The sequence below is a fragment of the Conger conger genome, chromosome 12 (assembly GCF_963514075.1).
Source record: "Conger conger chromosome 12, fConCon1.1, whole genome shotgun sequence".
Lineage (NCBI taxonomy): Eukaryota > Metazoa > Chordata > Actinopteri > Anguilliformes > Congridae > Conger > Conger conger.
The window spans coordinates 35,222,416-35,249,994 of record NC_083771.1 but is presented as its reverse complement, the minus strand read 5'-3'; the positions used below and the strand labels follow the sequence as shown (position 1 = coordinate 35,249,994).

General features: G+C 39.8%; 1 protein-coding gene across 2 annotated transcripts; it reads right to left on the bottom strand.

Moving 5' to 3' along the window:
* Nucleotides 1–27,309, bottom strand: wdr36 (WD repeat domain 36). 2 transcript variants are annotated; one of them, XM_061215714.1, is made up of 23 exons: nt 26,963–27,309; nt 24,944–24,971; nt 24,710–24,810; nt 23,913–24,030; nt 22,461–22,593; nt 22,052–22,106; nt 20,414–20,546; nt 18,774–18,949; nt 18,344–18,464; nt 17,786–17,851; nt 12,181–12,264; nt 11,780–11,934; nt 11,430–11,544; nt 11,030–11,195; nt 10,711–10,819; nt 10,546–10,625; nt 9,908–10,015; nt 8,835–8,932; nt 6,569–6,711; nt 5,804–5,923; nt 5,306–5,387; nt 4,521–4,708; nt 1–353 (listed from the first exon to the last, which is right to left on the bottom strand). In XM_061215714.1, the coding sequence occupies exons 1-23, from the start codon at nt 27,116–27,118 to the stop codon at nt 204–206; spliced, it is 2,685 nt and encodes an 894-aa protein (XP_061071698.1). In that variant the 5' UTR covers nt 27,119–27,309; the 3' UTR covers nt 1–203. The 2 variants fall into 2 exon arrangements, with proteins under 2 accessions (XP_061071698.1, XP_061071699.1); XM_061215715.1 differs by lacking the exon at nt 26,963–27,309 and adding an exon at nt 26,799–26,856.
* Nucleotides 27,310–27,579: the final 270 nt, after the last annotated feature.

Here is a 27,579-nt window from a genome sequence, read left to right as displayed (position 1 = left end):
AACAATCTCGAAAAGTTTAATCCCAAAATCCCATATATGCAGTATGTCATCAACCACAGCCTGGCCACAATTGTTCATTATTCAAAGTATTAGCTTTGTGTGTACAAACAAAAATATAATGTAAAACCATACAATCTGGGGGTCTGGTCTGCTTATCATAGCGCACTTATTTGATTTTAACACAGTACATGAACAAGAATATATCATAACAATGCACTTTTTGTGTACGCCAGCAAGCACAAGCTCTGGTTGAACAGCGTCTGCATGTTGGTCCATGTTTCCTTTAGCTTCTCAGACACTTTCTGTGCCTCTTCCATCAGCTCTGGTTCCTGTGAGATTATCCGCAGGTGCAGCTGTACAGAGAAGCAAGCGGAAAGAAAAAGCAACACCGCAGAAGGTTAATCTCCACAAAGAAAACACCTAGTGCTGACAGCATGTCTTCAGATAAACAGTGAAAGTCTGGTGCACTCTTGCCAGGGTTTGAGCCCATGAATACCATATGTTCAGTTCAGAAGAGTGAAACCTTTATGTTCTTTTTAAACACCCTGACAGTAAGTGGACGACAGAATAGCCTGGTCCATTATTTCTGGTGACGTTAAATTCTGATTTTACATGAGTCAAGCTTTCCTGAGATTTCAGCCTTGGCACTGAGATGGATCGGTCCCAGGACGAACACAGGTCTTGTAAATTTCTTCAGCAATGCAGCTCTGTTTACCGGGGCCGTTAATAACAGAAAGCTCTGAAAGAGATTTTGTTTTATTCTAGTGCAACAAATAGGGGGTGTTTATATACAGTCCCCTCCAAAAGTATTGGAAGAGCAAGGACAATTTCTTTGTTTTTGCAATACACTGTATATATGAATAAAAATAGAGATAAGACGAGACAAGAGTTCAGAATTTCAGGTTTCCTGGTATTTAGATGTCTTAAACTACTTAGAACATAGCACCTTTAGTATCAGACCACCCCATTTTTAGGTGAGCAAAAGCATTGGAACAGAGAGTATTTAAGGAAATGGAAGTAAATAACATTTAATATTTGGTAGCATAGCCCTTGCTTGCAATCAAGCCTGTGACCAATTGACATCACCAAACTGCTGCATTCTTCTTTTGTGATGCTTTTCCAGGCTTTTACTCTTTACTCAAGTGCATGCAATTGGGTTAAGGTCTGGTGATTGACTTGGCCAGTCCTTCCACTTTTTCTTCCTAATTAAGTCCTTTGTTGTGTTGGCAGTATGTTTTTGGTCATTGTCTTGCTGTATGATGTTCCTCCCAATTAGTTTGGATGCATTTCTCCGTAAGTTGGCAGACAATGCATTTGTAGACTTCTGAATTCATCCTGCTGCTACCATCATCAATAAAGATTAGTGAGCCCACTCCAGAAACAGAAATGCAAGCCCAAGCCATGACACTTCCTCTACTGTGCTTCACAGATGAGCTTGTATGTTTTGGATCATGAACAGATCCCTTCTTTCTCCACACTTTGGTAGACCACATCTTGGTCTCATCAGTCTATAAAACTATGTCCCAGAACTTTTGTGGCTCATCTCTGTACTTCTTTGCAAATTGTAATCTCGCTTTCTGATTCATACTACTGATGAGTGGTTCTCTTCGAACGGTTGTTTGAGATACCCTCACACCTGCCCTGTGGAGATTGTTTTGGGGGGTTTTCTTGACAGCCCTCTCAATGTTTCTGTTATTAAGCTGTTGTTTTACTTGGTTGGCCTGTTCAATGTTTGTTGTTCAGTACGCCAGCGGTTTCTTTCTTTTTCAGGACATTCCAACTATCCCCAATGCTTGTGCAATGGCTCTGATCAATTTCCCCTCTTTTCTAAGCTTCAGAATTGCTTGCTTTTCTCCCAAAGACAGCTCTCTGGTCTTCATGTTTGTTTATCTCTAACACAAATGCAGTCTTCAAAGGCTAAAACCAAGTGTAGACATTCAAAACTAGTTATTGTTTAACCGTTCGATCTAACAGGATACATCTGAGCAATAAGAAACAAGTCAGTCACATGTTCCAATACTTCTGCTCACCTAAAAATTGGGTGGTCTGATACAAAAGGTGAGATGTTCAAAGTTGTTTTATCTAGATAAAAATACCGGGAAATATTCCACATGTTCCAATACTTTTGAAGGGGACTATACATTTACTGACTTTCCCATGGCCGTATTTTTGGCAAACAAGACGTTCCATGTTTTCCCCCAACAACGGTTCTAATTGGCTTTCAGTATAACATGGTTCTACAGCGTTTCCGGTACCAGATGTGTGTGTGGAATACAGCTATGCGGTTCTGAGTGACTACCAAATCTATCTATTCAAATGAATTCTATTTTTGAGATTTCTGATTTTTTAAAAATTGTTATTTCAGTCATTGCATCTCATGCTGTCACATTTGTAGGAATTCTATTTCCCCAATGTGGAGCATCTATGCAACATGACAAGCCTATTTTTATTCTGAGGGCAATAAAATATTTATACTGAACAATGCAGAAATGGGAGATAAAATGTTATCTTGAAACGTGCTGTAAAGTCACAATTAAAGTTGTTAATATACATTAAATCCTGGTGGGGCTATAAAGTAAAAAGTGTGAAGCTATAATGGACTACAATATTTAAATTCCATTCTAGAATGATTAATTTTAAATGATAAAACATGTTAATTTGATCCTGGATGCTGATTGGCTGAGATCACGTTATACAGTGATTGTAAATCCGTTACATAACAATTAGTCAAGCAGCCTGTTTATAAACAGTATCACTCCAAGCACAAACCATTTTATAAAGTCCCCAACACTGTAATTCACGACTATATTCATGATACAACACGGCCTCTCATGCCATATTGCTTAATCATTGTTAATTAATCATATTGACATATTGGTAATTTTACATCATTGACATTATTAACAATTTATCAGACCTACAACTGCATTTTGCAATGTAAGCCAGTGCTGCTTCAGCATTCTGCGACTGGAGTGGGAAATTACTAAACTGACGCCAATTAATTGCAACATTTTCAAATTTAGGTAGATTCTGTTAGAGATTTTGGCAGCTCAACTTCATTATTTATAATGTCAGCCACACCTTGCCCACTTCCATGGTTACACAACAGCTGATGAATTATTTATAGCCACAGCAGACATCCTTAGAGAAGAGCAGCATGTCAGAAATGAGCCACAGTATAAGAAAATTAACATCCAGCTGTATACTCATTACCTGTTGGAAAGTAGGGTATGGATTCAGAAATGGGAGGTACTGGATGATGATATGAAAGGATAAGGACAGCTTGAGGACATGAAGAATTGGAGAGGCGCGGATTACCTTTAGAGTAAGCGCAAGCTCTGTCTGGGAACCAGTCAAGGGGATTGTGTATGTGCGAAAGGAATGTTCCACACATTTAATTTTGGTTTAATTTAGCAGACACTTTAACGAGCAATTTACACATTATAATTTTTTTTTTTTAATTCAGTCTATTCGGATATCTTCCTGAGGCAATTCAGGCGAGGCTTTTCTCAAGTGAGAGAGGACATGCCCACGGCACAGTATCTGAAAGAATGAGAGACCTAACGAGGGCAGTCAGACATGACAGAAGCAGAAATAATCCAGCGGGAGGAGTCGGTGGCAGAAGCAGGATGGGCTCTGGAGTGAGCCCAGCTCTTTAACAGAAGGACGGAGCTGTGCCCAGTTCTTCCTTTCATGTAGTCGGGCGGTCTCCCTGGCGTGTGCGACTCTCTCTCCAGTCCCCACCTCATGCATGTTTCACTGTGCTCGATCAAAAAACCCCCCATCACATTCTCCCCAAGCATTTATTGACTCCCACCGTCTGTTCAAAGGTAAATACCTCAGCCTTCTGTTTTATTGGAACAAATCTGCACACCACCCGTCTTCATAGGGAGTCTTTCAGGGCCCGGGCGATAGGCAATATCCTGTACTTTCTACCTACAGGATTAAGTTGAACTGCTGACTTTAGTCCCATGCCAATCTCGCCTTGCAGTCCCACATGTAGACACTTTGTTCTTATAGAGGCCAGATAAAGTGACCGACAGCATGGATCCCAAAAACCCCCCAGGACTCCTATTATCAATTCTTAGATTAAAACAAGTTTGCTTAATAAGCTTCAAAGAAATACAATTTGTTTGGTATGTTGCATTCATAGATGCTCTACGGCATTTGAATGTAATTACTGACAAAATAAGGATTCCTACTTGAAACCAGTAATGACTGTTTTTGATGCATAGACTTGCAACACATCCCTAACTCTAACATCTATGTCGTATTGAAATTTATGTTGCACCCTTACAGAAAGCTGTGAATACCAACAAACCTGATGGCAGCTACAAGAACAACGGTACAGTTTTGTTCCACTGCCACCTACTGGTTACTTTTGGAAATTCACTGTGGTGAAGGAGGGTTTACCACCATACAACAGACACAACATCCCATAAAGGTTTAAAATAAGTAACCCGGATGGATAGCTCTAGTTAGAAGGCATATTTTTCCATTCTGGTTCCACTAATCAGTACCTTGAGGAAGAGAGCCAGGTAGGCCTGAGCCAGGTCGAAGTCCCGCTTAGAGTCCAGCATGCTGCCCACCATCCTCAGGAAGCTCTGCATTACTTCCACAGGCCCGCCCACATCAGGGGCCAGGCCCCGCAGCTCTGTGTCGATGGCCGAGGGCCCCATCTCCTTCAGTAGCTGCACGGGGGACGCGTCTGAAACAAAGCAGGAAACCGTCAGAGGATGTTTAATACGGATTCGTGCTCTGCACACTGCTCCGCAAAACACAATTAACTCGACTAGGACAAGACCAAAAGACACACAGATCAAGCCTGAAGAAACAAAACTGAGAAACACATTTGGAGGTCAGCTTTGACCAGTCTGGCCATTCTCCTGACTTCACAAACAAGGCATATTTGCCCACAGAACTGCTGCTCACTGGATGTTTTTTGTTCTTCGCACAATTCTCCGCAAACCCTGGAGAATGTTGTGCATGAATCCCAGGAGATCAACCATTTCTGAGACACTCAAACCACCCTGCCTGGCACCAACAATCATTCCACGGTCAAAGTCACTTTCTTCCCCATTCCGACATTTGGTCCGAAAAACAGCTGAACCTCTTGACCATGTCTGCATGTGTGCATGCATTTAGTGGCAGCCACATTAAATATTTGCATTAACAAGCTGGCGTATAGGTCTACCTAATAGTGATCACTGAGTGAATGTATTATTATCCAATAAATGATTAGATACATCAGGTTTATCAATTGTATACAGTCATACAATGTATCAGTTATATATAAGTTACTTACAGCTGTTGCTGATCCAAGCCTCCTCAAGCTTGACATAGAAACTGGATTTTTGTGCCAGCACTCCAAAATTCACCACTTTAGACTGCAAAGTGAAAGAAAAATCAACAACTTATTCATCCACACAAATGCACTGGTTTCAAATGCCCAGCAGGGCACTATTTACCAGTCAACAAACACTTACCTGTCTAATTAACAAAGAACTGGCAAGCAGTTTTTGGGGTTTATTATTATTAGTTAACTGCCAATAAAACTACCAATGGGGCCCTGCCTATAACAAATATTCTGTAGTTTTACAGTAAATGAGTACAACAGATGACACCTCAGGTACAGTATATCACTAGCATCATTTTGACCTTGCATTATGTTAGTCCTAAAAATCAAGTCTCCTGAATGCTTGGTGATCTTCACACACACCACATGCTGTGGAATTTGAAACAGGGCCATGTTCACGCCAAATGGACTGATCCTAGGTCATTAGTGCACTGAAAGAGTTGTCACCTGGTCTTCTGCACTGTTTCCCTCGGATGCGGCAAACTGTGGGACCAGACCAGCCACTGTGGGGATGAAAAAGGGGGCTGCCTTGGCCACTTTGGGGGGCTCCTTCGGCTTATTCCGTTTCTATGGAAACAAACGCAGCAGCTCACTGTAGAAGAACATACTGGAACGATGCTTGCTTACTTACTAGGGAGAGCCTGTGAAGGGCAACCAGTGTTGTTTGCAGAAATATTACCAGTGAATCATAGAATTAAACCAAACTATTTTTTTATTTTTATTTTTTTATGAGAATTTCTGGCAAATCTCAATAAGTATGTGAGAATGTGCCAAATTGGTTGGTTAATAATAAATAAATAAAAATTCAGTTAACCAGGCATAAGAAAGCCTCTCAGGTCTCTAAATCAATGATGGAAAGTATACGCTTAGAATGTAGAAGCTGGCTGTTGTGGCTGGAGGGCAGACACTAATGTTTTGCTGCCTACACTATCATAAGCTAATATGCCTTCAATGCAAAGTGAAAGGAAACTGCTACAATGTACAATTAATAATAGCACTGCAATGCACTGGTCAGATTGTCATATTACGCTAAAGTGTTTACTCCTGAACACGTAATTAAGTAAAAGTAAAAAGTAAAAGTAAAAATAAAATAAAAATACATTTTTTTTATTTTTATGTCCACAGGATGGCACCATTTCCACTTTTCTGAGGGCTGTTATTTGTGTAAAAATGAAGGATTCATCCTCTCTCCTCTCTCTTTCACACACACACCTTTATGATGTCCAGGTGGAGCAGGTTCTTCCATCTGGAGTCGGGCAGTAGAGACAGTGTGACCAAACGTTCATCGAGCTGCTCTGGAGATACGTACTCGATCATCTCTTCACTGGGTGTGTCCTCCTCCTCACCGTCCTCGTCTGCACACAAACAGCACACAATCTTCAACACTCTCTGCGCATGGCAACAGTGAGGCAGTCCATCTTTACTCTTACCTACTCCACACAAACACACGGCCACAGCTATTCAACAGTCATCAGGACACGCACGAGGAGGTCGCCCACAGAAGGGAAATAATTAAGAATGGAGTTGATTAATGTATCATACTGTAAATCAATGTCATTCTTGGCTTTGCTCATAATTCATACATGTATTACAAAAACTCAAAATAAGACTTATTGAATCTTATTCCAGGTCTTCTGAACTGCTGTATAATTGAGGAACATTTGCTGTATGAGTGATAAAATTGTGCAAGCAATGCTAAAAAAAAAAAAAAAAAAAAGACAAAGGAAGTAAGGCCTTGTAACAGGCAACACGCAAACTGGAATTTAAAAAAAATTCAATCTGTTTAAAATGTAGTTTCACCATTCCCAGGTGTACTAATGCCCATAGAGGTAGCAACGGGAGCATCCTTGGTGGGGGGCGGAGCAAGAACAAACAATTAAAACGGTGAGGCTGAGAAAGTTTGATGCGCCCAGTACTCTGGAATAGACTGGGTGGGGGGAGGTACTAAGAGGGAGGTTCCTCTCATACTCAATACACCCACTTGCAGGTGGATTCACTGATTGGACGGGCAAAAAGACGGTGAAGCATTGACAGCAGAGGGCACATGGAAAGCATCATGTATACCATGTTTGATCTACTGCGACAGTAAAAGCATGTGAATGGACACACAATAACCTAGTTATGGGCAGGATAAGTCCCAAGCCCAGTATGAAGTGGATCCACCCAAATCCCAAGGGGTTTGGCAATGGTTGAGAAAATTGAGAAAGCTGAGAACATTTAAGCAGGGTTTTATTAGGGACTCAAAGCAAGAGCATAGCAGTCATTTTGACTGGTTGAAAAGGTATAAGGTCGAACTAGGGATTTTACGGTAGTTACGCTTGAGTGCAGAATAAGATGCATCTGTAGACTAGAATTGCTGATGCTCTCAGCAGTTTTATCAATGAAAGCAAGTGAATCAGCACCTGTGGCAGTCATGCATGTTCAAACTATAACACCCCCACCACCATGAGGGTGCTTTGGTTCCTGGGCAGTGCCTTTTCACCTCCACGCACTGCTCTCACCATCACTCAGCAAGCTGTAACCTGGGCATCTTGTTTTTGCAACTTATTAGAGGTTTGCATCTTGCAGTATAGCCTCTGTAAATCTGGTTGTGAACTCTTCTGCTGAGTCGTTACATATAAAAAGATTCAAGATACAATTAAAGGGGACAGTCTGCACTTTATCCTCACATATATTGTGAGGTTAAAGTGCCGGTCGACAGAGGCCAAAGAGCCAAAAGAACAGTGCCAAAATACATCTGGACTGCGCTGAATTAAATGCCATTTATCATCCAAACTTGGTTCTAACCACCTGCTCCCATGGTGTGCCATTACTTGGAAGTTGAGTTAAGTATATCTGATATGTACAGGGATGGGCTTGGGCAATGGGGGGCTGCTGGATGGCCATTATGGAGAGATATAAGTGTAACGGCCCTCCTGTTTCCGTCCAATTTGGGTTCTCTTTTGCTTATCTTTCAGGCGGCCGGTGGACTGGAACGGGAGGGTCATCAGTGGTAACAGCGAGCACCTGTGCCTCGTGCGCTGGGTGCTTAAATGACTTGCCATTCCTGCAGTTCAAGGGGGCTTATTTTTTTTCCTTCCTCCCACGTAGACATGAACTTTGTTTGACTAAATAAATGCAAATTTTTGTTATTCCTGAAACTGGTGTGTGTCCCTTATGTTATGATTTTCGAGCGGTCCTAACATAGGCGTAATGATAAGGACAGCATCTCTCCACCTGTGTTGCTAATCTCACCAAGCACTGTCCAGGTTTGAATATGAATGCGCTTGATCAATGTCATCAAATCCCACTTGGGAAGGGGGCCGCATAGGTGGCATGAAAATAAAATTTTCATGAATTCATTCGTAGCAATTGGACCCACATCCTGCATTGTACTGGAGGTGGATAAGTTGATTTTTGAAAGGGCAGCAAACATTCAAACATTGCCACTGCTCAGAATGTTCCGATTCAGGCATATGACAGCAGTGGGTGGGGGTACCTTCTACAGGGCAGGAACCTGGCAGTGTGACCACTGAGGGCTCATAGTCAGAAGGCAGGGGCCGGAGGGAGACCATGGAGCACAGGGTGTTGTTGGACCTGCAATAGGGTGGGAAAACGCATCACAGTGACGAAACATTCTTAACCTAAGCTATGAAATGGCCACAAATATAAATCTAAAATGCAGTGCATTAACCATTTAAAAACCAGTCAAACCCATGCAGAATGTATTGTGACCAATAAATAGATAAAAATGATTTTTTTCATGGGTCTTTTTGGAACATGTTTCCGGTAAAAATAGTCAGGTTGTTATCTACCTGGACATTAAGACATATTCTCATGAATTGTAATTTTTGTGTCTTTTCTATACTTTCCTTTATTGTGAAACCTGTGCACAAATTATATGAAAGATATTAACAACTGCAAAATAAATATAAATATAAATTGACGACTGCTTGCATCTCCACCTAGGGCGTCTGCGGCAACAATGGCACTTTGTGTGTATGAGACACTAAACGTAAAATTTATGATGGAATAAACGAACTATCCAAGTGCAAAAATATAAAATATTTTGTTCTTTCGAGTTTCTCAATGTCCTTGAGGCTTAGTGTTGGCAAGTCTGCCTCTATGAACTTTTCCATCAAATTCATCTGCCTTAACATAATGAAGAATTAATGGGCTCAGAAAAAGCCTAGCCTAGTAAAGTGCAAGCAAGATTTTGTTTTACAGCAATGCGTTTCACTTGTCCACCACTTATAAATTATTCATTGCTGGACTTCCTGAACCCAATTTCAACAGCTGTACTGTGCAGAGATTCATCTCATTTTTCCATCTACAAAGGTCATCCAATATTACAGATTTCAGCAGGGCCAAACAACCGCTCGTTTCACAGATGATTCTTGGTCTCTACCTCTCATTCCCTTTCAGGCATGCACACACACACGACGTGGAACTGACTTTTAATGGCATTTAAGGATCCAGAGGCTCCCAAGTGAGACATGAAGTGACTAATATTATGATATCATATTATACAATGTGATAAGCTATTTTGGATATTTATGGTGCAAAACTCACCATAAGTATATCCCCAGACTATCCACATGAGCAGAAGCGAGAAAATCCCCTGTGGGGGACATCGAGACACTGATGACCGAAGAATCTACCAAGAAGCAGTCCACCAGGCTGAAACAAGATGGAGAAGATAGACACACGGGGAGATTCCGTCCAAGAGCCAGAGTTTCTTTCCAAATTAAAGAATGATAAATTTAACACGTACTTCAAGTCAAACTATGCATGACCTTCCATTGAAGTCTAAAATTATGTTTTGATCTCTTCACCAACGTCATCTCAAAATAATCTACTCTCATGGCAAAAGTCAGAACGCACATAATGTGGGCATGGTTGCGGTGTTCTTATCAGTGTAGGCTCTGAAGTCATCGCTTCTCGGTCACTTCCTTTTCTCTCAAGGCTATCTAATTATGAGGACATCAGGTGTTATCTACACAGGGTCTAGGACCTCGAACATGCATAACTGTATTTAGGGGATCTCTCTAATGCAGTAGACTCCCATGACTCTTCAAAGACTAGACTTTGAACCAGAGAGAAAAACGTTTTTTCCTTGTCACGCAACTACACTGGCCAAGGTTGTAGATCTGTAAAGGGGATTCTCAAAGGGCTTTAGCTCGTTCCACTGAAAGTATGTTAGCGCTTACCAGCCTGTGGGGAGGTCCCAAGTCCTAATGGTACAGTCCATAGCGGCAGTTATCAGCCAGCGACCATCAGGGCTGAAAGTCTTTAAAAAACAGGAAAAAACTGAAATAGATTGGACTATGACTGCATGAAGTGTTACTGAAAAGCCACCCTGACTCAATCCTCACCATGGCGTTGACCTGGCCCCGATGACCACAGAACTTTCGAACAACCCTCCTGGTCTCCATGTCCAAGATGTTGATTGTAAAGTCATCCAAAGAGATGGCCAGCATACCACTGTAAGTAGGACAGCATATAACAATTTACATGAGAAGGATCAATGCTATACCATTAAACCAATGCAGCTCACAAATCTATTGGTTTTCCTTTTCATATTAAAATCCATTAAAGCTTTAAATCCAAAGAAGGTGAGATAGCTGTGGCATCCTGCGATTTGGCCCGCCTGTACCAAATGCTTTCCCCCCGGATTCCGCCGTTCATTCTCACCTGTCCCGGTGTAAGAGGCTGGCTGCGGGGGAGGCGCTCAGCACAGCTGTGTGAACCAGCTCCTTGGATTTAAACTTCCACACCTTCAGCAGCTTGTCTGCACCAACGCTAATAGTCAGCTGGTTGAGCCCGTCCACAGCTACGCCACGTACTGGCCCATCGTGAGCTGCGGGAGAGGCGAAAGGTCAGGGATCCCAGGGTGCAAATTAACCTTGTTTTTTTTTTTGGTTTTTTTTGAGGGAAGTGGTGCACATCGCAAGGACAGCTATTCAGATCACTCAGGCTCTACTGCCACCTTTCTTTTAATGGCTCATGAGCAAACATGCAATTCAACCTTCAATTAAGCAGGTTATTCACATTTAGCACCTGTATGAATGAAAACAGCATGAGACCGACTCACCTTTGTCCAGACCATAGTGACCTCTGTGGAAGCCAGACTGCATGTTGTACACATCAATGTGTCCAGATGAGAGTGCAATCACCACAAAATTCCCACACGATGAGATATCCACAGCCTGCGGAGGAAACGGCTCTCATTGTACTTGTGTTCAACAGAGCTGACAACCTACATCTGAAAAGCCAATGGACTGTACACAACACTGATGTTTTACAGTCATGTTTTACAATCATGTTTTAGTATGCCTTTTACAAATCCATTGAAAAGCTAGAAATTGGATGCATACAGGCCTTGCTGGTTGGTACCACAGCATTTTACCAGTTTTATTCTTGACTGCGGTTCAGCACACTGACCGTGGCGTGGACATTGAGTGCACGGTTCTTTCCGAATCGTTCTGGCTCCAGCTTGTGGGCCCCCATGGAAGTCTTCTGATAGTTCCAGGTGGTGGCCGTGACATAACCACGGTGACAGGCAATGATGCCATCCCAGTCACTCTGACGGGCAGTTTCTACATGAAATCACATACAGTAAAAGATTATTTCTATATTCAGACACACAGAAAAACAAAATACAACTTTAAAAAATACCATGTCCAAAAAAAAAAGTGCATTTAAATGCTGAAGAATGGCAGTATAAATCATATCCGAGTTACGTACTTTGTACAGGACATTTTACATTTTGCAATATACATACATTTTCCACAAATCAGTGTCTTCTTGACTCCACAGTAATGCAGGCAAACTCGAAATCCTACCTGATGCAAAGGTGGTGATAGCAGGAAGTTTCAATGCATCGTACTTCAAGCCCTTCTTTTTGGACTTCTTCTTGTTTATAGAACCTGTTAACAAAACATTTAACATACATTAGTGACACCAGCGGTCACCAACCCTATTCCTGGAGATCTAACATCCAGTAGCTTCAACAAATTCTAAAATTAAAAAATTATGGATGAAATAAAAACCTACAGGAATGTAGGGCTGCGTCTCAAAAGAATACTTAGGCAGTGTTATAAGGCAAGTAAGCATCGACTATGGAAAAAAATAAAATAAATAAATTTAAAAAAATAAAAAAGGATGCGCTTAAGGTGCCTTTATTTGAATGCGTTTGAATGCAGCATGCATGTAGCCTTCACCGGGTAGGATATATCTTTGCGATTAACTTCAGGCTTCTTACAACTATTAAATTAACGCCGGCTGAAAACGGAGTTTGCACAGAACTGTAAAAGAGCTTGTCCACAAGTGCAAGTATATAGCAAGCTCAATATTTTGTTACAGACACAATGGGTCCCAGAATTATTGACTGATAATTATGTCATATTTATACAAATAATCAGGCAACGTTCCTAGATCTCCAGGAACAAGGTTGTGGACCAGACAGAGCTACAACTTCCTCCATGTTGAGATAATCTCATCATACCCCAGTTCACACACTTCCAGTTCACAAAATATAAACATGAACAAATTAAATAGCAGCAGCCAATATGGATTTACAGGATACTGTAAAAGAAAACCACAACAAAAAAAACCCCCGAAAAAACTCAACAGTGGAGACATATCTTCAAGTAATAAAACCTAAATGCGATGGAACTTTTGTTAATCTGTTGAATGAATTTAAAAGTCAATCAAATCATCCCTAAATCTCCTTTTACTAAGCTTAAAGATATTTTTTTTCTAAAGAGATATACAGTATTGTGCAAAAGTTTTAGGCAGGTGTGAAAAAATGCTGTAAAATAAGAATGCTTTCAAAAATAGAAATGTTAATAGTTTCTTTTTATCAATTAACAAAATGCATGAACAGAAGTGAAAGAACAAGAAAAATCTAAATCAAATCAATATTTGGTGTGATCACACTTTGCCTTCAAAACAGCATCAATTCTTCTAGGTATACTTGCACACAGTTTTTGAAGGAACTCGGCAGGTAGGTTGTTCCAAACAACTTGGAGAACTAGCCATGATGTTGAGATCAGGGCTCTGTGGGGGCCATACCATCACTTCCAGGACTCCTTGTTCTTCTTCACGCTGAAGAAAGTTCTTAATGACATTTGCAGTATGTTTGGGGTCGTTGTCCTGCGGCAGAATAAATTTGGGGCCAATCAGATGCCTCCCTGATGGTATTGCATGATGGAGAACTATCCACCTGTAATTCTCAGCATTGAGGAGACCAATAATTCTGACCAAATCCCAACTTCATTTGCAGAAATGCAGCCCCAAACTTGCAAGGAACCTCCACCATTCTTCACTGTTGCCTGCAGACACTCGTTCTTGTACCGCTCTCCAGCCATTCGGAGAACAAACTGCCTTCTGCTACAGCCAAATATTTCATATATTTGACTCATCAGTAGAGAACCTGCTGCCATTTTTCTGCATCCCAGTTCCTGTGCTTTTTGGCCGCAATTCTTCCATGAAGACCACTTCTGACCAGACTTCTCCGCACAGTAGATGGGTGTACCAGAATTGGCCACTGGTTTCTGCCAATTCTGAGCTGATGGCACTGCTGTTTCTGTTTCAGTTAATGATTGTGTTTCAACCTACATATTTAATTGATGATCACTAGCTCCGGTTTGGTATAATTGGTTAATCACACACCTGACTATATGCCTACAAAATCCCTGACTTTGTGCAAGTGTACCTAGACAAATTGATGCTGGTTTGAAGGCAAAGGGTGGTCAGACCTAATATTGATTTGATTTAGATTTTTCTTCTGTTTGCATTTGTTTGCACTTTGCATTTTGTTCATTGATAAAAATAAACTATTAACATTTCTATTTTTGCAAGCATTCTTGCTTTACAGCATTTTTTCACACCTGTCTAAAACTTTTGCATAGTACTGTATACCATACACTGTCGATTGTTATCTGTAAGATCTTGCGCAGGATGCAAAACAAAAAACGTAATGCGAGCTGTATTTTGCATAACTGTTCCAGGGTTTCCAGGTATCCCAATTAATGACATGGAGAATTCCCTGAAGTTAAGAGACTGGTGCGATAAAGTACAAATAGACAACAATTTAACATATACAGCAATGTATTGGAGGGGACTGTAAGTAAATCCTTAATTCAATACTTTGTAGAAGCCTGTAAGGGTAATTTTCTTAATTGATTCTTAATTGACAATGTGTGTTAACATAAAAACAATCACATGATTACAAATAACCTTTTAGTGATAATCCTTATTACTATTAGACCACTTTCTGAATTAAGTGCTTACTATGAGTCTTTCTCTGTCTCTCTCCAGCAGACAGACAGCCTTTGACCTCCATCCCATGCAGTTTGGCTTCAGGGCCCATTACTCCACTGAAACAGCTAACTGTTTCTTCTTAGAGAAGGTCCGCGCAATGGTCGACAAAGGAGGTGTTGTCGGTGCTGTGTTCTTAGACCTTCGCAAGGCTTTCGACACAGTCAACCATAAGGTCCTTATTGCCAAACTGTCTGCTTTTAACTTCTCCTCGTTAGCACTCAAATGGATTGAGTCATACCTAACTGGTAGAAGCCAACATGTTTCTGTGAACAACCACCGTTCATCAGCTCTTAACCTATGCACCGGTGTACCTCAAGGATCAATACTTGGCCCGCTTCTGTTTAGCCTATATATTAATGATCTGCCATCTGTCTGCCCTGATGTTGAAACACAATTATATGCAGATGACACTGTAATATATGTGCATGCCAAGACCAAACATCTGGCTGCTGCCAAACTCATCACCGCTATGGATCAGATCACAAATTGGCTGAACCGTTCATGCCTTCAACTTAACGTAAATAAAACTGTAGGAATGTTTTTCACTAAAAGACAATGTAACACCGTGTCCAATATATCAATCTCAGGTAAAAATATTAGCATTGTGCCACAATTTAAATATATGGGTATCATTATTGACTCCAATCTGTCATTCAAAGCACACATTAAGAAAGTATGCCAAAGAGTCAAGTTTAGCCGAACTAATTTTAAATACATCAGAAATGTAATGCCTTTTAATGCTGCCAAATTATACATGAACGCCATGATTATGTCACATCTGACATACTGTTTGACAAGTTGGGGACAAACTAACAGCTCGTCACTCAAGCCACTAGCAATTCTCTACAAGCAAACCCTTAAAGTCCTGGACCAGAAGCCTAACAGCTCTCATCATTGTATCATCCTAAATAACCGTAAACTTCTGAGCTGGGAAGATGTGATCAAATACAAAAACATCTGCCTGGTCTACAAAGTCTTGCATAACACTGCTCCTCCTCCTCTTAACTCATTCATAATCCAATGTAACAATACCAGTCAGATCAACAGAAGCACCACACGAGGCGACTTCTTAGTCCCATTTAGGAAAAGTACATTTGGTCAATTATCATTCTCTGTTATAGCAATACAAAACTGGAACTCAATACCTACCTACATAAAAAAATATACATACATACTCCACCTTTACAACACACCTTAAAACATGGCTTTGTGATAACTACAACTGCATACATTAATCTCGGTCAGATGTGACGTGTGTTATGTACACCTCCATCTTTGCTACCCACCTGCATATGTCTGTGTGTGTTTCAATGTCTGGATGCTACTGTGCCTGTATGCTGCTGTGTCTGTATGCTACTATGTCTGTATGCTATTATGTCTGTATGTTGCTGTGTCTGTATGTCTGCTATGACTATTTGCTCTTCCCTTGTCCCCTTGTACTGTTTTATCTCATGTACTACATTGATGTTGCTGCCATTTGTGCTTGCATGTCTTGTCTCCCCGCATGTTTGTGCTTGCTCCAATTGTGCTTGATATGTTTGTATGTCTTGCTCCATTTGTTTGTGCTTGCTGTAACTGTAATTTTATTATTTTTTTAACTAATGTATTTTAGGGAGCCTATTGTCAACTGGCCGGGGACTACAGCTGGAAATTAGTCATGTAGGCTAAAGCTGCTCCATTTACTGTTTACAGTTAATTAATGGGGACTGTCCACGACATTATAAACAAATAAATTCAAATTCAAATTCAAATTTAATGTCTCGGCTTCTCAGCTAGCACATTCTGGTCTTACAGCAAGGTCAACAAGGGGTATTCAGAAGACAAAATACTGATAAATGTTTGTGGCCAGCTTCATGTCTTTTTGTTCTGGTAAAGCCCTCCCTTCAGGAAAAGTGTATATAAGAGTCTTACTGTGTCTGATTCAAATCAGAAAGCCAGTAAGCTTTCTCACTTTCTGTCATTTCTTTGCAAATAAATATGAAAGTAAAAGAGAAGAATAGCTATTGTTGTGTTATTACTGGATCTGTTTCATCAGACGATGCTCACCTGTGAAATGTTAAAAAGGGCATTTTTCCCTAACAAGCCCTTTGGGCAGCAATTACAGCTTTGAGTCATGGTGGTGGTGCTGCCACCACGATGCTTCACCGTACGGATGGTGTTAGCCAGGTGTTGAACAGTGCCTGGTGTTCGGCAGACATAATGCTTGGAGGTCTGTGCAAAGATTTAAATTTTTGTCTCATCAGACCCGAGAATCTTTTTCCTCATGCTCTCAGAGTCTTTTAAATTCCGTTTGGCAAACTAGAAGCAGGCTGTCATATGCCTTTTACTCAAGAGTGGCTTCAGTCTAGCCACTCTACCATAAAGGCCTGATTGATGGAGTGCTGCCGAAGCTCTGTTAGAGGGACCGTTGGGCTCTTGGTCACCTCCCTGACCAAGACCCGTCTTGCTCAGTTTGGGCAGACAGCCAACTCTAGGAAGAGTCTTGGTGGTAACAAACCTTTTCCTATCCACAAGTATTGAGCACACTGTGCTCCTGGGAACACTCAAAGCTTTCAAAATGGTTTATACCCTTGCCCTTCATGGACACAGTGGGAAAACCACCAACATTTTTATGCAGATGAGTACTCAAATAAGCCAGAGTAACACACATACTCATATACGCATTTTCATATACATAGGTTTACAAGGCAAGATAAGATTATGAGCAATGGCTTTTAGTTCAGCCCCAGTCAAACCGACAAACAAAAACACTGATTGTGCTGCATTACAGACAAGCTAGAACTAACAAGGCAGCAGGTCCAGATGGCCTCTCAATGTGAGACCTGGAAACCTGCACTGCAGGCCAAGCCTCAACCTTCACTCTCTTTTACAGAAAGCACCAATTATTCAGGCAATGTTATTTCCTTGGATCAATTTATCTTTTAACATTCTCCAGTTTAGCCTTAGAACTAAGAAAAACAAACAATGCAGCAGAGTCCCAACTCAATAACTGGAAAATGCAGAACACCACTCCAGAATTGTATGTCAACTTTGGCTTACCATTACTTTTGTAATTTGTCCATGTTGTGGATTAATCCTTACATAAAAGCTTGAATGTCTCAGTGATTAACACAAGAAACTTACCATGCCCCAGACTCTTATTGAACCTCTCATGAACAGTGGAAAAAGACTGCAGTGTACCATCTTGGCCTGAGAGACGGTTGAAAGAAAGAAGCACAAACACCACATGTAATTAAGCTGAGAGAAATGTTAAAAAGCTGCATGTTTGGTTTACACGGTTTACAAGAGCTTGTGTGATAAATTGAACAGATTTATGCATACAGTTGGACAATGTTACAAATTGACCACTATTAAAGGTTTAAGTAGACATAGTTTAATTTAATTAGATTCAGCTGGCTTTAATTCATTTTACATTACATTACATTTACATACATTACATTTCATTTTTTATTAGCCTAACCATGTGGTAAACATTTTCATAATTATGAAAACTTTGAATTTTTATGCAGGTGATAGAACTGCACTTTTCATTTTAGGTTGCTTTCCAAAGATAAAAACAATGACAAAGCACAACATGGAAATATTCTAGGTGACAATGTGACAACAGCAATGTCAATCCTTGTGGTAATTTAACACGACTCTCTCCCACTAGGGCACACTGAACAATCTTCAGTCACCCACCCGCACTGAGAATATGCTGTCCGTTCTGTCCGTGGTGTTGGATTTTTGTGGGTGGGGCACTATGTCCCATTCGGCACCGAAGTAAGCGCCCATCACCGCCTGGAGCATCAAATATCCACACCTGATTCAACCAAGATAACAAGAGCCTTAGATTTATTATCATTTTATTATCAAAAAATCAAAAATCAAAAATAGGCATTATATTGGCCATTGGCCACCCTGCACTCTGAATATTGGCATCAGCCATTAAAAAACCCATTTTGGTAGACCACTAATTGAGTCACCACTGCGCGGTTTCATTACAGTTTCATTGTGTCTAATGAGGTGTCAGCACCAGACCAACACAAACAATAGTTATATAAGACAGGAAGAATGAGCTAGAACCCTCTGTGGAGAACAACATCAGATTGAGATGCTTTTGGACACAAACCCGAATGGCATTGTCAGCCCCATTGGTGATGAGTAGAGGCTCTGCATGTAGGAAAGACAGGCCAGCAATGGCTGTGCTGTGGGCATCTCTCATCTGAACAATCAGCTTCTTGTCTTCAAGGTCCCACAGTCCAATGTGACCAAGAGGGCTGCCAGCAGCCATAACTGGATGTCCATCTTGAAGAGTAATAACACAGAGACATGAAACAATGACAGCGATATTTCTACAGTAACTATACAGAATTCAGCTGGCAAAAACAGTCTGTCCTTGCCAGAGTTCTTCCAACTTCTGAATGCCAAAAACACATACTGGCCCAAATGTACCTGTTCCGGTGAGAGCTTTTCAAGCAGCTTTAAAAGTTTTAAGCATAATTATAACATTTGTTTAGCTAATAAAAATATTTTTTTTATAGAAAACGGTGAATGGCAACGTTATAACAAGGTAAGGGATTTTAAAACGGCCACAAACTGCCACTACACAGCGCATTCTGAGATATATGACCCCTTTAATGTATATGATGAGATTGACGTGCACTCGTGCTTTTTTTTTTTTTCGGCAAGCTGAGATATAGAAAATGACCAATCTCTGAGTACAGGAATAAATTACTTAAGAGGGTATTATAATAAAAAAAGACTTCTTCTCATACTAAGTCAATTGTTGGAGAGCAATACATAAAGAAAAAATACTGTTAAGGTGCACTAAAAACATCCACTAAAAACAAATCACAAATCAATAGGCGGTACAGGCTGCTGGCAGCCACTGAGATAGAATAATTCAGCCGTCATATCACTTGACACGATGTTAGAAGGGCACAATATGTGAATAGCGATTCGTTTTCTAAACGTGGGTGATTGGTCTGAATATAGAAATGTCACTACAGTATATGCGACAATGTTTTGGCTTAAGGTCAACTTAACTAAGATGTAGCAACCTAACAAAGACACAGCTTTAGTTTTAAACTAACTAGTTATAATGTAACACTTAGTTTGGACTTTACACCCTAACTTGTGCTCAGACTTATGTTATACTGGTGCAACGGGCTACAGAGCTCTAATTCAATCGATATCAGTCATTTCAAGAATCTTAAATACTTAAGTAATATAAAATTCTGCCTCTGAGGCCAGTTTAGTATGGCAATAATTGGTTTAATTGAGCATTTGGTTGCATACACATCAGACTGAACAGGTAACAAATATTGGACACTGTGTTATAGCTAGAGATAGCTTCAATACTTGAAGTACCATATCTAATAGCCAGCTATTAGGTCACAAGGATAGTAGCAAGATGGCAAATTAGTACATTAACACATTTTTCTCCAATGCATAGTGCCAGTATCTCCTTTTTGTAAGTATTAACTTTGAAGTCACATATAATGGCAATATAAAATAAATAAAGTTGCACACAGATTAGCTAGCTATGTACATGTATTATATCCACCTTGGTACACTCAGAAAACTAATATCATAGCTTGCTAACTAGAAAGTGTTTACCCAAATAGTCATGTAGCCAGTAAGTAACTGAAGCCAGAATGGCACTATGAAAGAAAATTCTTTAGAAGTAGACAGAACTTGCAAAAAATTCCATATAGCTTCCTCAGACAAATATTGTACACCCACACACCAACAGAAATATGGATTCACCTGTTCGGAAGGATATAGCGGTGACAGGCCCCCAATCTTGCTGGAATTTCATCAGTGACTCATCATACTTTATATTGTGTATGACGATCTGACCGGATGTTAATCCCACACCCACCACATCCACAGCCGGGGTCTAAAAAATGCAAAGATGAGAGTAATTATAAACAGATATAAAACAGATATAAATATAAACTGCCCCACAGAAACGTTGGCCCAAAATACTCTATGAATTCTCTGAACTATGTCTAAGGGGGCGGCCTGTAGCGGTTCTAATCCCGGTATAGCCACAATAAGATCCCCACAGCCGTTGGGCAAGGCCCAACCCTGCATTGCTCCAGGGGAGGATTGTCTCCTTCTTAGTCTAATCAAATGTACGTCGCCCTGGATAAGAGCGTCTGCCAAATGCCAATAAATGTTATAAATATTCCTTTCTGCAATCCCAGACTGATTCACCGCCGAAGGATCCTCATGGGTCATTACACCCCTGTGTTCCAGTAACACTAGTTGCCTGACCCTCCCACCAGAACTATAGTAGGGGTATGCTGGCTCTGTAAATTGACCAGAATTGGGAAGTTTGTGAAATGAATAACTGCTATGACATAGTTGGATCCAAGCCAATTAACTCTGTAGTATGAATGTTGGAAACTTTCAATAAAATGACCTTTACAGACTTAGGTACCACTTAGCTTTTTACAACCCGGATAAGATTCAATCTCACAAGATATCTCTCTGTCACAGTTTCAGTTTCAGTTAGTGCCAATGTGCCACAGCAAATAAACCCCATCTGTGTTTAGACCGACAATGACAGCACCTGAACTTTACGGTGGTGAAATCCTTCATTTGGAATTTGAAGTATGTGGGTTTAGTTATTCACATGAATATGTGATGTACATGTCAAACAGGTCCATTTCAAATATGTACTTAAAACACATTCTCTAGCGCAGCATTTCCCAACTGTTGGGCCATCAGGTGAGTTCAGGTCTGCCATGTGAATATTCTTTTTTAAAAACTTCACATGAATTAATAAACTTAAACAAATCCCAATGTTTCCCATTAACTAACTCAATTGAGGCAGCCAGCCAATTTAATTCTTCCTGCCAGTTTCAGAATGAAGGCAAAATATTTTTTACTCTCATAATAAACAAGATCGCTATGTGCTTTGCACCTCCCTTGCTATACGTGTGCACAAAAGCATGAGAGCGGTTAGACAGTGACTGTGGTCTCTTTTCAACATTTCAATCTCAACTTCTGCAAATATGTCCTCTAACTATTTTTTTATTATCATCCAGTATGCATATAAAAAAGGAGCCGGCCTGCTACTAAGCATGTGAAATTGTGGAATGTGTTTGAAATGTTGATAAAAAATATTTTCAGTGAGAAAATAGGCTTCCACTTTCACTGCTTTTGAGTTTCTCTAACTTCGTTTTAATAACATTTAGGAGTCATTTTGACTTGGGGTCACCTTTCAGAAGAGACCAGGATTATGCCGGTAGTCAAAAGGCATAAGGGGTTAAAGAACCTGAAGTACCTGAAAAGAATCACATTCCAGGGGGCAATTCCAAGGGAAAAGAATAGGCTTAGATTTGACAGATGCTGCTTTAGACCCCTTTATTACCTTTTAAGAGAAACCTTCCTTACCTGTTGCAGTACAGTTACACCAGAACCCCATCCATTGAAGCTGTATAAGAGTTTGCTGAAAAATAGAAAAAATTATAATAATGAATTCATAGGAAATTATTCCAACACAATTAACTAGAGCGAAATAACTGCTAGAGCAAAATAACTGTATTGTTTTAGCATTGGTATCATTAAAATCTAAAGTATACACATTCCTACCGAAAGATCTTTTAGAAAGTAACTACCTTGTGTGCTACATCATGGCGTTGTAACATGCATGCAACAAAATCAAAGTGAGTGTTTGCGTTAGTATAAATAACAGCTCCAAACCTATTACAATCATGTTGAAATGCAAATAAGTTCACCAAACAAAAAGCCAGGCATCATGGACCACACCACTACATACAACAAGACAATGACTGTATCATACTCTGACTTGATGTTCCACAGCTGAAGCCCTCCTTGGATGCTGCCCAGTAGGATTTTGTTGAGGTAGGTGCTTGGGTGCATTATGGCAGACACTTCAAATGTTGCTTTGTCAAATGTTATCTGCAAGTATTCCTCTGTGAAGATATTGCCAGTTTGTCAGAAATTAGTGAGAAGAGGTTGACCAGCACTAACCAAATTAATGGACAAATCATTCAATAACATGTAGGGCAATATTTTAACCTACCCAATTTAATGGCTATTGCCATAAAAATGACTGGAAATAAAGTAGAAAGCATACGAGAAATTACCAAACTACCAGTATAGAGTCTATACATAAACCTTGTATTAGTAGAGAACTCATGGGTGAAGCACATAAGAAAATGAGGAGGTAATTCTGGGCTTCATGTGTAACATACCACAATTAAAATTAAAGCAAAAACTGTGCAAACACCACATCTCAACCGTTACCGTTAATTCAAATGTATGTTTCGAACCAGTCTGTCTTTCGTCAGGGACATAGAATTAATTATAAAATACTCTCTTATAAAGATTTCCCATAATTGTTCCATGAATGGTGATCAGTCAATAACATCAATACTATATTTTCATACAGAATTCACCATTACCTAATGCAGAATGTGAAGACTTGCAAATAATATAAAAATACTTCTGAATATAAACAATGCAAAAAACATCAAATGAAAACATTGAGTCACATGACTGTTGTCTCATAAATAACTATAATGAACAAAGTCAATGCACCTATTGTATAACTACACACAGTAATCCTGAATTAAGAAGTAACTATCCAAAAGACCTCACACTTTTTATTAGCAGGTCAAGTTCACCGCCTCTATGAGGGAATTTTAGTTTTTCTATCCCACAGAACCATAACCCCTTCTGTAGTGCCCACTTAAGCAGCTACAATAAGGTCGCAATATCTAAGTGGGATTTACTATTCGCTATTAGGATGTAATATGCAGGGATTGGGTCACTCCTGTTGATGCATAGGTAAATATGTTCATGCATATGTATACCTGGGGAAAGCGTTAAAACAGGGTGGATATTATTTAAATTAGATCTAAAAACATCATGGCACTGCAACATTCACAGCAAAAAAACAAAGTACTTGTGTGTGCATGAATATATTTGTGTGTGTACGGCCTATACCGTTCTCTAAATAACGTATTTTATCAATATTTAAACTGACTGAAAGCTGGCCAACACTTAAGACTGGTTTAGTTAAGTTGTTAGTTAGTCATCTCAAGATTTTGATAATGTAATTATTCAATAAAAAAACACTTGCATAATATGTGCATAAGAAATTGTACTGTTTAATTGTTTTTGTAATTCCCAAACAATAAATGAGCAAATATGGCAGAGAAAATAAGAGAAAATGCATGATTGTTCTTCCTACAGTCTTGTGACAGAAATTGTACAAATGAAATCTAACCTTCAGAGTCAACATCCCAAATGATGACAGTGTTGTCCCGGTCCACCGAGATCACGTGATCCCCAAATGGCAGCAACAGATGAACGTCTGCTCCATGACCAGTGTAAGTGTGCACAACCTGGAGATCAAATGGGGACACATTATTTCTATACCCTGCACTTTGCTGGGGCTGCCTTGCTCAGCACTGTACATCCATCCATCCATTATCCTAAGCCGCTTATCCTGAACAGGGTCGCAGGGGGGCTGGAGCCTATCCCAGCATACATTGGGAAGGAATACACCCTGGATAGGTCGCCAGTCCATCGCAAACTCCGCACAGAGGCCGGGATTCGAACCCAGGACCTCCTTGCTGTGAGGCGGCAGTGCTACCCACTGCACCATCCGTCAGCAATGCTTATTTAGAAAAAAAACCTTCATGCTACTATATGTATACCTGTATATCTGAGGCAGTTATACATGGTTTATTTAACAAACTGTTCTTTCTGATCTTGTGCCTGAGAGTGAGTGATGAGTTCATTTCTATGGAGATGAGCCAAGCAAGGACTTTAAAACACCAGAGGAATGAAAGACAGAAAATGAACACGGAAGTAGTAACACTTTCAACATATACTTTTTTTTCCCATTATATTTTTGTCTTTTTACACTTCACACCACTAGTAATTTTATTAGTAACCAAAGTTATTGGGTGGGCATTTAAGCCTTGACATTCCGGGTTTGCAAAAATTCAAAACAAATGATCATTCACAACATGTGTATGAGCCACATCGTTATGAAAAATGTCTTTGGATTTAACATACCTCTTTATTCTTGGCAAATGCAGTTACTCTAGCTCCATGTGCAACAAAGACCAACATTCGATCTGCAGCCAAGTAAGCAATGTCTTCAGGAAGTGCATTGCCTGAAAACAAAAGAGGCCACATCTGGTACTGTTGCTCAGGCTCTTAATCAGAAGTTTCTCAGAATATGAGCATCTGCTAAATGAATGTAATGTCATGTAATAGTTGTGTGAGTGGACATAGATCATCACTTACTGACAGCCACGATCCCAAGCTTCTTGACCTGGAAAATGAAGAAAAAGTAGGCTATTTATCATGTTTTGAGATCAAACATGGACACTTTATTGTGGCATTAAACACACAATATTTAATAAATGGGAAAACAGGACTCATTAGCATAAAAATTACTGATCACATTATGAAAACATCTGATTGGAAGACCTGTGATAATCACTGTTACTCCCCTTTTGTGACCTTTAAATATAAATATATATATATATATATATACATATATATATACACACCATACATGCCTGTTATCTACCAATTTCAGACTATCTATTGTTACATTTGTTTAGCAAATATGAGCACTGAATGTCACAATGTCTACAACACAGGATATTTCAGACTTCGGTCAAACATATACAGTCCCCCCAATTGAGTTTCACGTCAAAAGATGTACATGAGATGACAGATCTGCATCTCAGCTTTTATTTGCTGATATTTATATCTAGATTTGTTCAACAACTTGGAACATATCACCTTTTGTATCAGGCAAAAATACTGGGACATGTGACAAACAGGTGTTTCTTGTTAACCTTAGGTTTTGCCTGTGAAGACTGCATTTGTCTTTTCTAAACCAACATGAAGACCAGAGCTGTCTTTGGGAGACCAAGATTAACCTCTACCGAAGTGAGAGAGAAAAAAGGGATCTGCTCATGATCCAAAACATACAAGCTCATTTGTGAGGCGCAGTGGAGGAAGTGTCACAGCTTGGGCTTGCATGGCTGCTTCTGCAGTGGGAACACTAATATTTATTGATGATGTAACTCATGATGGTAGCAGCAGGATGAATTCAGAAGTGTACACAAACTTTTTGTCTGCCAACTTACAGAGAAATTCTTCCAAACTAATTGGGAGGAACTTCATTATGCAGCAATACAATGAACCAAAACAGATTGCCAACACTTCAGTAGGGAGAAAAAGTGGAAGGTTTTAGACTTGCCAGGTCAATCATCAGACCTTAACCCAATTGAGCATGCATTTCACCTCCCTGAAGAGTTGATTGAACAACAAAAAACTGAAAGAGGCTGCAGTAAAAGCCTGGAAAAGTATCACAAAAGAAGAATGCAACAGTTTGGTGATGTCAATGGGTTGCAGGCTTGATGCAGTAATTGCAAGCAAGGGATATGCTACAAATATTAAATGATATTTACGTAAATACTCTCCGTTCCAATGCTTTTGCTCACCGAAAAACTGGGTGGTCTGATACTACGTTTTAAGTAGTTTAACACATCTAGGTGTAAATACTAGGAAATAATAAGTGAAATTCTGAACTCTTGTCTCGTGTACATCTTCATCTCAACTTCAGAACCAATTTTATTCAGTGTATTGAAAAAAAAAAAAACAAAGGAATTTAATTACTGTGTACGGATATAAACACAACTGTATAGAAAACAATATTTTCATCCGTGTAGACACTAGCTAATTTAGCTATGATGTGGGCTATTCATAGAGACCCACAGAAGAACTACAATCCCATGACGTTGAATTTGAATACAAATGAGTTTGCATTATCTAGATAAACTGATTGTTCAGGAAACGTGCTAACCACAGTAACAACCTTGATAGCCGAAGTGAGATCAACTTATTAGCTGCCGTAGCTAGCATGTCAGACGACAAATTCGTGTTTTGTTTAAAGAAATAACCAATAAAGCAGTTAATCAACCTAGATTAGCTGAAGAGCAAAATACGACTGTTCTGGTTGCTGGTTTGGCATCGATCGTTCATCGCTGCTTTACTAGCCTAGCTAACTTTACGAATGGACAATTCTCAAATTGGCCGTGCTAATTTACTCAGCGAATTAACATCACTCAATTCTGGAACTTACCCAACGAGCTGCCTTGCCACAATCAGTTAGCATGTTAGTTAACGTTAGCTGGTCACTCCAGCAATACCTATATAGCAATACCCATATGTAACGGTAACCCTCGGATTCAAATATATAAATTTAGCATACATTTTGCTTTGTTTTCTTTAAGGTGACGCACTTACATTATATGTATGGAAGCATTTCCCCACTGCTGTTACAACGTAGAACTCCTGATGTTTCTTATGGTATCGTACCACGTGTGAAAGATGGTTAGAATAAAGTCCAAGAGCCCTGAATCCAGAAAAAATAACACTACCTTTCTTACTACCTCCAGACATTGTCTGTGTATATTTCTGTGCAAATTAGATACGTAGCTAGAACACTTTTCAAATTGTTAATTGTTAAATCGTTACGATTTATAAAGATAATAATTTCGCTAGCTGGACTAACTGCACGAGTCGTATTTCTTCCTGTCGATTCGTCTCCGTACGCAGTTTTCCTCCTTTGTAGCTGATTCTAGATCAGCATTACAATTGTACATTATATGGCCTACGTGATGATTATATATGTACAACTGATCTTAGATCTGCAATTGAGGGCTACCTGAGCGTTCGCTCTGAGCACGTGTTACTTAGTAATGATTCCCTTGGAAACTCGGTTAAGTTTCCTTGAGTTCCTATATACCTTTAATGCAAGTAAAACTCGCAACACATGCCTTTATTGTGCAAAACAATGAAATCATATCATATAATATACAATGAGCTCAAGAATTATCGCCACCCTTAATAAAAATGGGCTG